Genomic DNA, 14094 nt, shown 5'->3' on the forward strand with positions numbered 1-14094 from the left:
GCAGCTCTTATAAATACGACAAACATGTCCAAGGTCATAAAGAAAATCAAATATGAGGGTCAGCAGGTGGCAGGGTGGTTAAAGCGCTGGACTCCCACAGGCCTACTGAGTCCTGAACCTGGCAACATGACAGTCACACCAGGTGTATACGTGCATGCCCAAAATCGCAGCAGGAGAAGGGATTGCAGTGTGGCCATCCCCCCTGGGGGGTGATTTCTAACTGTCCCTCTCACTGTGTCTTTTTGTCTCTCCTTGGCAAGTGCATGTTCCCTACGGCAAAAGCCTTTAAAAAAAGAACAAGAAAAATAAATAAAAGTAAGAGCAGAATGGAATATTTCAAAGACCTAGCAACATCTACCTACCTGTTCTGGGCTCCATTCTGCCTGCTGGCTCAGAGAAGCCACAGTGTCTATGGAGCTGAGATCCAGCTGCTCCAGCTCACTCTCACTCAGGGCCAGGGCGATGCGTCCCAGGGAGACAATCTGGTGTTCCCTCCAGAAAGAAGGCATGTCCCAAACCTTTAGTTGGGAAGAAAGCAGATCACACTGAACATTTCTGACAGTCTTTGCTGTGGTTTGAATGCGTTCCCCAGAATTCATATCCCCACTGTGATATTAGAAGGTGGGACCCTAGAAAGGTGACTAGATTATGAGAGCTCTGCTCTCATGGATGGGATCTATGCCCTTATAAAGAGGCTGCAGAGAGCTACCTAGCCCCGTTTCACTACGGGAGGACACAGCCGCAAAGTGCAGTCCATGAGAAACAGCCCTGCCAGACACTGAGTACACCCGCACCTTGATCTTGGTCTTCCCATTTCCAGTAATACTAGTGTTTGCAAGTTACCCAATATGTTTTTTCTTATAACAGCCCAAACAAGACAATATGATATTTAAAACAGATATAGCAGTTCGAGTCCTAGACATGGTGGCTTGATTTCTTACTCTTTCTCTTTCTCGCTCTCATCAAATTAAAAAATAACAATAATAAACAAAATTAAACAAATACTTAAAAAAAATAAAAAGATATAGCATGCATCTCCTTAATAGATAAATCTGTCTCCTAAATCAAAAGACTCATTCTTGGGACCAGCAGTTGGTGTAATGGCTATGTCTCTGGACTCTCATGTAGTCGACTGCAGTTCAAGTCCTGGACCTGGTGGCTTAAACTCACGCCGGGCGCATGTGCATGTGTGCCCAAGATCCTGAGAGGAGAATGGAGGAGAAGGGATTGCAGCGTGGACATCCCCCCGAGGGATGATTTCTCACTTTCTGTCTCTATGTCTCTCTCTGTCTTTCTGGTGAGTGCACACACCCTATAGCAAAAGCTTCTCAAAAAATAAAAACTTCATTCTCGATCATAATGAAAGAAATGTACATAAAATAATTAAGACTGGGATAGCCAGGAATGGTGGTTGGGGTGGCTGAATCCTGCATGGCCAATTTTACAGTTTGAGTCCCAGACCCAGCAGTTTGAGAAACACACTGGGCACATGTGTGTGAGAGCCCAAAATTCTGCGTGGAGCGAGAAATGGAGGAGGGCTTGTGGGGTGACCATCTCCCATGAGGGGCAGGCTCTTTCTCTCTGTCTCTCTCTCCACTGGGTATACATGTCCTCTGAGGAATAAAATAAAATAAAATAAAATAAGATCATGTTGGCTTGTCATATTGACAAAGAGTGAAAAGAATGACCATTTATGATGTTGAAAAGATATGAAGTGGGTCAGCAGATGGCATGGAAGTTTAGGCAGCTGGATCCCACATGACCAATTGAGTGGTTTGTGTCCTGGGCCCAGTGGCTTGAAAATCACACTGGGCACATATGCGTACTTGCCCAAAATCCCAGGAGGAGAATGTAGGAGAAAGGATTGTGGCACAACCATTTCCCCTGGGGAGTGATTTCTCACTTTCTCTCTCTCTTTCTCTCTCTCCATCTTACTCTGGTAAATGCATGCACCTATACCAAACTAAAAAAAAAAAAAAAAAAGCTACAAGATAAAGCATAAACCTCTTCTATTGTTGCTGAGGATACAGGTTAGTGCATGTTTTGAGAAGGCAATTTGGCTACATGTATCAAAAGGTTTTAAAATATTTATACTCTTTGACCCAGAAATTTCACCTCTGAGAAGTCAGACAAGTGTTTGAAACAGTAGGTGGTGTGGTAGTTAGAGCACTGGATTCCCACAAGACTGACCACAGTTCAAGTCTCGGACCTGGCAGCTTGCTTTCTCACTTTACCTCCTCCTCTGTGTGTGTGTGTCTCCCAGGTGAGTGCACATGCCCATAGCAAGTTTTAAAATAATAACAATACTTTTTTTAATTAAATCTTTTGAAAAAAGTGTTCAAAGATATTTGTATGAAGATGTACCTTCCCCCCCCCCTTTGGAGAGTTTTTTCTTGTTTTTTTGTTGTTGTTGTTTTGTTTTTTGTTTGTTTGTTTGTTTTGCTATAGGGCACATGCACTCACAGGAGAGACAGACAGAAAGCAAGAAATCACCGCCCCCCCACCCCTGAGGGCTTGACCACACCGCAATCCCTTCTCCATCCTCCTCCTGGGACCTTGGGCACACATACACATGCACCCGGTCTGTTTTAAGCCACTGGTCTGGGACTCAAACCACGGTTGGCCAAGTGAGAGCCCAATGATGTAACCGTTACACCATCTGCTGGTCCTCAAAGATGTACCTGAAGGCATTTTTTAAAAATACAAACTACCAGGACCAGCTGGTGGTATAGCGGTTAAGGCACTAGACTCCCACGAGGCTGACCACGGCTCGAGTCCCAGACCTGACAGATTGCTTTCTCACATTCCCTTTTCCCTCTTCTGTCTCTCTCTGGTCAAATAAATAATAATAACAAATTAAATAAAATAAATACATAATTCTTTTTAAAAAATACAAACTATCAGGACCAATAGATGGGGTAGTGGTTAACACACTGGACTCTCACATGGCCTACTGCAGTTTGAGTCCTGGGCCCAGTGGCTTGAAAATCACATCAGGCACATGGGTATGCATGCCCAAAGTCCCAGGAGGAGAATGGAAGAGAAGGGACTGTGGCATGACCATCCTCCCTGGAGGGTGATTTCTCACATTCCCTTTCACTGTCTCTGTCTCTCTCAAGTGAGCACACACTCCCCGTGGCAAAAACCTTTAAAAAAAAAATTCTAAAAGTCCAACAATTAGCTAAATAAAGGACCAGACATAAAATGAAATATTACATAGCCATTGTAAATACAGACATACGATTATACTTAGGATAATGGAAATACATACACTCTATAGTATCAGTTGTAGAGGGCAAGTTTTTCAATAGTAAGTGAGTGTGATACCATTTTCCGTATCATATATGTGTGAAAATAGATGAAACAAATGTAGAAAACATAGAGTTTATATCATATTATATTATATAAATATATTTTATATTTAATATATAATATGTAACTATACTTATTAAAATATACCATTATATTTTATACATATACACAGAAGTCTTGGAAGCTTATCTCTAGATAAGAATTGTGACTGCTTTTTCCTTTAATTTTTTTTACTTTTTCTACAATAAACTTATATTGCCTAAATTTTAAAAAAAGTTATAAATGCAATGTCAAGCAATTTCTTAACCCCATGAGGCTAATTAGATATTTCTCAACTATGTGAACAACTAAAACAAGCCACGCATAGGGAACTTTTTAAAGATGACAAACCGCTTTCTATCCTTGGTTTACCCCTTTCTGCTATGTTTTCAGATGAATTTGCAACAGACTCTGGGAAAACCTGCTGCGAGTAGCAGGTAGCATTCTGTTTTGGGGGGTGGAGGAAGAAAAGGAATGATTCCTGAAAACTCTCTTAACGAGAAGCATCGGAACATCCACAAAACTTGACCCACTGAGTGTCCACCAGACGCCAAGAGCATCTCATTTCATTCTCTGCCACTGTTATAACTGGGAGGAACTAGGATGTTCCTGTTTCTTTTTTTTTTTCTTAAAGAATTATTTTATTTAACTTTATTCATTATTAGTATCATTATTTTCCAATTTCATCAGAGAGAGAGAGAGAAAGCCAGCCACCAGGACACAAACTGTGGTCAGCCATGTGGAAGTCCAGCACCCTCAACTAAAAAAAAAAAAAAAAAAAAAAGAACGGAAGACTTCTTGAGGAGGCTCTGCATATAGAAAGGCTGGCGCTGGGTTGTGCTGTGTTGTGTTTGTTTCCCTCTGGTTAATGCTTTCCCCAAGGTGGGCATTACCTGTAGTGCCTTCTCCTTCAGGGCCATCAGCTGAGCCTGGCTGAACCCCCTGACCGCCCCCAGCCGCTCCACATTCCTGAGGAACGTGTCATCCTCCATGCAGAGCAGGTCCTCAGGGGCCCAGCAGGCATTGGCCTCGGCCAACCTGAAGATGTCGTCTGAAGAGGGAGCCACGACGCCATGGCAGCCTGAAGAATGGGGAGGGGCCAGGAAGGAATGAGGGAGAGAGCATCTAAGTTTGCAACCCAGCATGAAGGGTTCTGGAACTCTGAAGAAGAAGCCCTCTTATCCAATTGAGAGGATGACATGCTGTCCATAAACATCTGAGTGGGGGTTGTGGCCTCCCCATCCCACGAGAGGAGAGAAATGGGCCCATTCCCCTTTCCTTGGCAATGGGAGATACCCATCCGTTTCCGTCTTTGAAGAAGCTGAACCTTACCTGGTCAAACCAGTTACCCACCACCATGTAAATGAGATACTCGATGGTCTCTATGACCCTGAACTGCACAAATGGGGAGAAAATCCAAGGCTTCTGGATTTCCTGTCTAGGCAGCTGATCACCAGTGAGGCTGACAGACTCACCTCCCACCCAAGGCCAGGGCATTTCCTGAGCCTGAAGGCCACGTCTTCAAAGAAAATTCACTGGACTCCAAGCAAGAGGCAAAACTGGACCAGATCAAAGGTGCTAGTTTGGTCTTGAAACATCTTTATCACAATCTAAAAACCCCATCTCTCCTAGGTGCCACCCCACTTTCGAGTGAAAGTAGCATCAGTGAACACTCTGAATTGGAGAGAAACAGTGGCCCAGTACTGCCACAGGGACTTGGTCTTCCCTTGGCTTAGACTAGAGCGTGGCACATAGTAGGTGCTCAGCAAACCAATGAGTGAATGAATACACACACACAAATTAGCCAACATAAAACCACATGGTAATTCTGCTGGCTCGCTTATCACTCAAAGCACAGCAGCAATTCATGCCCAGAACCAGCCAAAGGAAACTGACCGCCCACCGGTGCCAGCATCCTCCCGCAGAGCGTGGAAGTCTGACGTGTGTGTGTTGCATGCACATGTAAGAGCATCCCAATTAGACCACTGGACTGCTAGGCTGTGGGGGCAGTAGAGCTAGTGGTGACCACCACCAGCTATGGGTACCAACCCAAGACCTGCCATTCACTGACCAACTTCCACCAAGTCCCAAATCTCCTAAATCCATTTCCTTCATTAAAGGAATGGGAGAAATCACAGCGCCTACCTCATAGGACAGAGTTGAGGATGAGGAGGTGCCTGGGAAAGCTCACTAAGGTAGGCATGAATCAGATCATGACACTTCTTTGCTCATTGCCCCATGACACCCTGCCCCAGGGTAAAAGCCATGGCCCCTGGGGTTGCCTTTATCAGGCTCCGCATGATTGGGGTCTCTGCCCCCGGCTTCCATTCCTTTCTCACTCCTGTGGCACTCCCTCTATATGAAGACTTTAACTCCAACCATCCACGTGCCCACTCCCACAGCAGATGCCACCTTTTCAATGTGACCTTCTTTCATGGTTCTTTTCACATTACAGTCCCACACCCAATACCTGCAGGCCCCCTCTCTTGCTTCCTTTTCCTTCTTGGCTCTTGTCATCATATAACATATTCTATATTTTACTCATAAGTGTAATTATGTCTGGCTATGCCCCATTAGTAAGTGAGTTCTGTGAGAGCAGGGACTTGTCCTTTGTTTTGTTTTGTTTTTGCTTCTTTCTTCCATGAGAGAGAGATAAGCAACCTCAACAGGGTCTCTCACAGCACGATTCGCCCACCCCTAGCCTTGCTTGGCCAGCCAGGATCACAGGCGTGCATACACATGCTGGCTCAACCTGGGAACCAACCCTGATCTTCCATGTGGCTTCCAGGGTTGCAGAGCATCTTGCTGCTGCAGCTCCACTGCTGGCCCGGCTGTTTGCTTCATGGAATCGGTGCTCAACCAATATGCATTGGATGAATGAAAGCAAGCACTGACCTTCAACTATTATTATTACAATTAGTACTAGGTCTGATTAAACTTGTCTCTGCATGGGACCAGCAGTTAGCGTAATGGCTATATCACTGGACTCTCACGTAGTCGACCGCGGTTCGAGTCCCGGACCCGGTGGCTTAAACTCACGCCAGGCGCATGTGCATGTGTGCCCAAGATCCCGAGAGGAGAACGTAGGAGAAGGGATTGCGACGTGGCCATCCCCCCTGGGGGGTGATTTCTCGCTTTCTGTCTCTCTGTCTCTCTCTGTCTGTCTGGCAAGCGCACGCACCCTATAGCAAAAACCTCTCAAAAAAAAAAAAATTTGTCTCTGCATGCCTGCACGCATCTGCACTCAGTAGCTGCACAGCAATGCCAGTAGAATGATCTAACACTTACTGAGCATTTTCTACATGCCGGGCACTGTTGTTTACACATTTACATGCTTAAAATCCTTTTTTTTTTCCTTAAGGGAGGGATTTTTGGGGCCGGCAGGTGGCATGGTGGTTAAGGGCGCTGGATTCCCACATGGCCAATCATGGTTCGAGTCCTGGACCTGGTGGTTTTCTTTCTCTCTCTCTCTCTTGCTCTGTCCCTCTCTGATCAAATCTTAAAATAAATAAATAAATAAAGTTAAATAAAATAATTTTTTTAAAAAAGAGGGATTTATGCTATAGGGCACATGCACTCACCACAGACAAAGAAAACAGAGAAACAGAAAGTGAGAAATCACTCCCCTACGGGGGATAGTCACATGCAATACCTTTTCCTCCATTCCTCCCTCAGGATTTGGGGCATATGTGAGTTTCAAGCTGCAATGTCCGGAACTTGAACTGTGTTTGGCCATGTGGGAGTCTACCACCATAACTACTACACCACCTGCTGGCCCCTGCATTTAAATCCCTTAATCCTCACAATAACCCAATGAGATAGGGGCTTTCTCTATCCCCATTTTACAGAGAATGAAAACTGAGGCACAGAGAGGTTCAAGAGCTTCCCCAAAAGTATATGACTTACCCAGTAAGTCACAGACTCAGGATTCCAACCCAGCCAGCCTGCCTGACCCTACCCCTGCCATATTTAACCACTGAGCATGTTATTCTTTAAATCAATTCTCTCTGAAGTTCTGTTACACATGGTCACCCCTTAAGTCTGTTGGCCTGGGTAGGGGCTGCAGGACCCTTGACCATTCTCATCACTCATACAGTGATTTGCAGTTGGCCCTGTGTGTCTTCCTCTGCTGCTTTGCAAACACTTCATGCGGTGCCTTGGACAAGGAGGCTATAGGTATCAGGGTTCAGTCCAAATCACTGCTACCCCAGCATGGGCTCAGACACCCCATAAACACTCACCAGGGATGGGGTCAGAGCTGAGGCTCTCGTCACTGCTGTTCCGAATAGATTCAAAGACAGCCCAGAGGAAGCCTTTAGGGAGCAGGGTCCCAGTCAACTTGGAAGCCGTTTGTTGAAGGATATCAGGAAACTGTATGGGTTAGAGAATATCAAAGAGAAACAGGTAACAATGAAAGCACATTAAATACAGTTTTAAATCAGAGCATAAACTATAAAATGACTTACTACCTCAAGTTTTTGTTTTGTCTTGTTTTGTATTCAAATAGGAACTTACCATATATATTTAATCCTTAGCCCAACTAATGTGGTCTCCATAAAGAATCCTAAACAATAATACTCATCCTCAGTAGTAATTCAGAAATGCTAACTAACACACGTACATGTCACTTTCATCCATTAGATCGCGAAAAATAAAATAAAGTGATAATACTTAATGCTGGTGAAGATGTACAAGACGCGCACTCTCATTTCTCTGTGGGACTGCTAACTGTTACATCGTTACCAGGGAAACCTGATCACAGCTACCAAAAATGTAGGTGGGTCTAACCTTCATTTGGGGTTGGTGCTAGTTTTAATCTTTTATTAAACTTTATAGTTATCATAAAAAGGAAGTGGCAAAGAGTTCTCTCTGGATTCTGGGTGGAAACTAGCTAAGAGGGGGCACTGGGCTGTCCTGGTTAAGGTGCCACTTCTCACCTAGACAAAAAGCATTTTCTCAGTTCTTGGGATAGTACTGAGAGCTCATGTCCAGGAGCCCAGAGGTTTGTTTGTTTTTTTTTTAATTTGTTGTAGAGCACACGCACTCACTAGAGAGAGAGAATGACAAAGCACTGTCCCAGGGCAGAGGGGGTGGCCATGCTGCAATCCCTTCTCCATTCTCCTCTCAGGATTTCGGGTATGCATGCACACATGCCCAGGTGTGTTTCCCAAGCCTCCCAGTTTGGAACTCAGCACAGTCAGCCTCCTCAAACACCACAAAACCAGCTGGCTCTAGAATTTTTTTTTTTTTTAATAGTGGACATGCGCACTTACCAAAGAGAGGCAAAAAGGGAGAATGCACCTCCCAGTGGTCAAGCTGCAATCCTTTCTCCTCCACTTCTCCATCCTTCTCTTAAAAAACAAGCTATTTTCATGTGTTTGGGGCACACACACACACACGTACCCAGTGTGTTCTTTAAGAGACCATGGCCGAGATTCAAACCACAGTGGACGTGTTGGATCTAGCTCCCTTAACCAGTAGGCTACCAGGCTGACCCAGGAGCCCAGAGAACTAACCAGACTCTCCATACAGCTCTGTGTCACTGTGCCCTCGCTCCCCAAAGAGAATGTGCCCCAGTTAATGAGGTTCCTCTCTGCATTCTAACCCTTGGAATTGGGGTCACAGTCTAAGCCAGCTGTTCTCAGCCTTGACTGTACACAGAAATAACCTGGAATTCTGCAGATGCTCCACCTCCAACCCCAGAGATTCTGAGTCGGTTGGTCTGGGTTGGAGTCCTTTCCTAGTCCTTTTTGGAGTCTCCTCTGGTGATTCTAATGTGTAAGGTAAGGCTGGGAGCAAACACACTAATTAGTTAACATTACAAAGTGCAAAGTGTGTGGCAGAGTGACTGAGGTATCTTCCATCTTGGATTTTAAAAAGGGAGAGAGTATGCATGCATGGGTAGGATTTTTCTGAAAGAATGCAGAGAAAACAGAATGGTGATCGCCTCTGAGGAGGGAGGCTGGGAACGAGAAGTCTGAGGTCAGAAAGAGACTTGCTTTTCATCCTGTAGCCTTTGGTACAGCTGGGGTGTTTTTAATCAAGAGCATGCATTACTTGTTTTATTCAACATTTCCGGCATTAAGAAAAATAGACAGAGAATAATACAACAAGACATCCATGTATCCTCAGCCCAGCTTAAGAAATAAAACATCACAAATATGTGAGGAGACCTCAAAACGCTCATGGAAAATGCATATTATGAAAAAACTATGAATGGATTTCAAAACTTTCGCACCTAAATAAACTCGTACTTTAATTCCATTTTTCTCAAACTTTTTGAAGTCCCCAAATTGATAGGTCCCTCCCTTACTTTTTTCCTCCCTCCTTCCCTGAAGTAATTGTCACTTTCTTTTGGCCTTAACCATTCTTTTATACACTTTTATTTTTTTACGGTGCTGTAAGGTGCATGCACTCACCAGAGAGAAACAGAGACAGAGAGAGAAAGTAAGAAATGACACCTCCCGCCCCAGGAGAGATGGCCATACTGCAATCCCTTCTCGTCCATTCTCCTCCCAGGATTTTCAGGTACACATGCACATACTCCTGGCATGTTTTGCAAGCCACCAGGTCCAGGACTCCAACCATGCAGTAGGTCATGAGGGATCCACTTTGCCAGGGGAGGGCCCCATTTTGCACACACTTTTACACTTCTCTTACATATCAACTTATTTTCATGTGTTTGAAATTAATTCATCTAGAATGTATTTATTTACTTAGTACCCTCCCATACAAATTACTTGGCAATTCAGATGTTTGGGTTGTTTTTTTTTTTAACTCTACGCTGTGGTTTTGAAATTTCATCATGTTGATACAAGACTTTTTCAATTTCAGGAGTTGATTTTTAGAAGGTTTTATTGACATATAATATTTATACATCTACTGTTTCTGAAAATGGGTTCAGACATCTAGAAGATTATTTTACTAGGACTGAAGTTGGGATATATGCAGTGCAGGAGCTGGGCAGTGGCACACTGGTAAAACATGGCCCACTACAAGGCAATCCCGCCTGGGAAGATTCCTAGTTCAAGTCTAGAGACCTCCCTGAATATGCAGGTTCACACTTGCCCATAATGTGGGGCTGGCTGAAGCTGGGGGTGGACAGTGGCATTAAGACTTCATTGGGGGTGCTGTCTTGCTCTCTTTCTCTGTCTCTGTTTCTCTCTCATGCGTGTGTGCTTATGGAAGAAATATATAAACAAACTTTAAAAAATAATAATGTGTGCTGTGTATATGTGACCCTGGGTGACATACCTTTTGTTTGAGCCCTACTGAGCACGTATGATGATGTGTGCTTTGTACATGCAAGTACACATGTGAGAGCGTGTGGACAGGCTTTGTGTGGATCAGATGATTGTTCAGCAAACCTTGTCTCCTTCCCCACTTTTCCCCGCCATGGAAGGAGACTGCCTCTTGCCCCATTGAAGTTGGGCTTGCTCCTGTGACTACCCTCAGCCATTGGAATGTAGCAGAAGTGACAGTCCACCACTTTCCAGCCTAGTGTGCCCCTTCCTTGTCTAGAGTTGTAACCCATCGTAGTGAGAAGAAAAAGCTTCAGGTAGCCTGGGTCCCAGAGACAGACTTACAGAACTTGGCTGCCCCAGTGACCCACAGACCAGGCAGCATGAAATTAATGCCCATTATTATATACCTGTGGGATTGCCTGGGTTTCTTATGTAGCAAAAATGACTAAGGTGGACTTGTCTTACATGTTCTTGATCTAGACAGTCTATAACTCATGGACAGTTATTCCAACTAAAATGCTGGGTCCAGAATTAATACTCAAGGAAGATTAGGTTTTGGCTTAAATGTGTTTGCATGTGTGATTGCACACACTGGGCATACGTGTCCATGTGCACCTGGCTCTGGTGTTGTGTAACACACTGAGCAAGCATGCATGTGAGATGCACATAGATGGCAGAGCAGTAGCTAAATGACAGCTCCCAGGCTGCACACAGCTGCCAGGAAGGCTACATGGAAGACCCAGAATTCACCTAGCTGCTGCCTCACTCCCCTTTCCTGAACTGTAGGCAACCTGGAAGAAACTGTAGAAACATCTGAGCCCTCTGAGGCAGAAAAGAAGCTTCTAGAGCCTTGGAGCAGCAAACCGAGTGGGGGATAACTAGCCCTGCTTCTGCTGAGGAGTGGAAGGACCGTATTCCTGACATCATCTAAGTGCTTAGATCCAGCTGCACCTGACATTTTCTGTTACATTCCATTTCCGAACTCAATAAAGCACACACCCCTTCTTTTTTTTCAGTTTCAGTTTAATTACTGAGTTTCTGTCATTTACATCACAGTCTTTCCTTCCAGCCCGTCCATGAGGGAGGGAAAATGCTGTCGTTTTTTCCTTTTAACTTTTGATACCAGTTTTCTCATGCAACAATACAAAAGTTCCTCGTGAACTTGGCAGAATAATATAAGCAAGGACCCAGAACCCACTCAGGACTTACACAGACCACGAGTGCCCACGATGAAGTGCATCGCACTATCCTCGGTGACACTTCTAAAGGAGGACTGCCTAATTAGTGAGGACTCCTCTCTAGGACCAAAGCAAACCACGCTGGTCAACAAGCCCCTACCCCGTATCTCTTTGATATTATTTTCCATGAGAGCAGGAACCACGTCTGTCCGAGCCACTGTGTCTCCAGTCCTAGTGCTCACCTCCTCAGGACTCCGTGCCAGGCACTGCCATCAGTCCTTTACGTGTAGTAACTCATCTCACCACAACTGCCCTCTGGGAACCACTACTGTCCCCATTCTATGGATGCAAAAATTGAACTGCAAAATGATCAAGTAAGTTTTCCAGGCTACACACAAAGTAAAGGATAGAAGCAAAATTTTAACCCACAGACTCTGACTTCTGAGTCCATGTTCTTAACCTCTACATAAAGTGCCGGTGCTTGGGACACAGTAGTTACTTTAGAAACATTTCTTTTCTAACCAGTGACTCCTGACAAGTCCTATTCAAATATCTCACTTAACCTCAGAGAACCCCACAGGGGAAAGGACCGCTCTGTTTTTCCCCAGGGAGCTCTCGCTCATCTGGAGTGAAAGGGCCCCTACCATCATCATCATCATCGTCGTCATTATTATTTCATAACAAAAGTAATAACAACGAGAAACAGGAACTCTCGTTCACTGCAGGTAGGAATGAAGGTGATGCATACAGCCACTTGAAAAGCCAGTTCGGTGTTTTTTTACAAAACTCAATACGCTTTCACCATATGATCCAGCAATGGTACACTACAGTGTTTACCCAAAGGAGTTGAAAAACTTATGTCCACTTATGCCTGCATACAGATGTTAATATTCATCATTTGCCACACTTAGAAGCAACCAAGATGCCCTTCGGTTGGTGAATGGTTAATAAACTGTGGTACATCTAACAAAGGAATGTTATTTGGTGCTAATAAAAGAAAGAAAGAAAGAAAGAAAGAAAGAAAGAAAGAAAGAAAGAAAGAAAGAAAGAAAGGAAGGAAGGAAGGAAGGAAGGAAGGAAGGAAGGAAGACAATGAGCTAGCAAGCCATGCAAAGACATGGAGAAAAGTTAAAAGCATGTTACTTAGTGGAAGAAGCTACGGCACTGTGCAAAACTATCAGTGGTTCCCGGGGTAATTAGGTGTGAGGAATGACTAGGCAAAGCACAGAGGGTTTGTTAGGGCAGTGAAACTACGCTGTCTGAAACTATCATGGCGCCTTTGCGTCATTCTGACTCTGTCCAAACCCACAGAATGTACAATAGCAGGGTGAACCTTGCTGATACCTACTTTGACGGATACTGACAACATAATGACAATAGTGTAGGTTCATCGGGTGTAATAAATGTACCACTCGGTGTGTGTGTGTATGGAGGAGGGTATTGAAAATGAGGAGGCTATGTGTATTTGGGGGCAGGGAGACTATGGAAAATCTCTGTATCCTCCTCTCAACATTGAACCTAACACTACTCCAAAGAATAGTCTTCAGAGCTGGCTCCAAAACACAGCAGCTAAGCCCTGCACGGAGGAAGCTGGAGTCCACATGGCCAACCGGGGTTCCAGACTCAGCCCAGGTGACTTAAAAACCACACTGGACACATGCACACACGTGCCCAGGATCTCTACAGGATGAAGGAATTGGAGGAAGAAGGATTATTACAACGTGACTGGGCCCCTTTGGTGTCTGTCTCTCTCTTTCTCTCTCTTGTATATGTACACATGTGCCTGCTGGCATTAAAAAAAAAAATCAGCCTTTTAAACAGCAATAAAACCACCACTTTGCATTTTAAAGTACCATCTATTCAAAACCCTTCTCCCTTCATGGGCCAAGGTGGCTTGGAGACAACCGTGTGAGACCTGCAGGTCAGCTGCCATTGGGCCACTTTATAGGGAACCTGAAGCCAAAAGAAGGTCACGTTTCCAGACTGAGCGTGAGCATTTGCTATTGACTTGCCCTGTCTAGAGGCCAAGAAAACCGAGGCTGGTGCCCCTCCACCCAGCACACTGCACCCCAAGGCCTGACCTCTCCTCACCCACACTGCTCCAGGAGCCTGAGCCGCACTGCAGCCTTCTGCGGGGGGCTGAGGTCTGGGCAGTCTTTGAGGCCATGGAGAGCAGTAGCCCAGGCCCTGGGGGAGATCCCTCTGCTGATGACGGCCGCCGGCAAGTGACACAGTAAGTTCCCCACGATGTCCACAGTGTACTCATCAGCAATGGAGTCATCCTGAAACCAACAGGTAGAGTCAGTGAGAAGACCCAGCGG

General features: G+C 44.9%; 1 protein-coding gene across 1 annotated transcript in view; it reads right to left on the reverse strand.

Moving 5' to 3' along the window:
- OTOA (otoancorin) overlaps positions 1 to 14094 on the reverse strand; it is a 76965-nt gene that overhangs the window by 13965 nt on the left and 48906 nt on the right. The window contains exons 19-24 of the mRNA XM_006161099.1: positions 13865 to 14055; positions 11805 to 11893; positions 9043 to 9140; positions 7593 to 7722; positions 4245 to 4432; positions 363 to 518 (exon numbers count right to left, since the gene is read on the reverse strand). Coding sequence (XP_006161161.1) covers positions 363 to 518; positions 4245 to 4432; positions 7593 to 7722; positions 9043 to 9140; positions 11805 to 11893; positions 13865 to 14055 — 852 coding nt within the window. The remainder of the gene's footprint in view (positions 1 to 362; positions 519 to 4244; positions 4433 to 7592; positions 7723 to 9042; positions 9141 to 11804; positions 11894 to 13864; positions 14056 to 14094) is intronic.

The sequence above is a fragment of the Tupaia chinensis genome, unplaced genomic scaffold (genome assembly GCF_000334495.1).
Source record: "Tupaia chinensis unplaced genomic scaffold, TupChi_1.0 Scaffold138136_1, whole genome shotgun sequence".
Taxonomy (NCBI): Eukaryota; Metazoa; Chordata; class Mammalia; order Scandentia; family Tupaiidae; genus Tupaia; species Tupaia belangeri.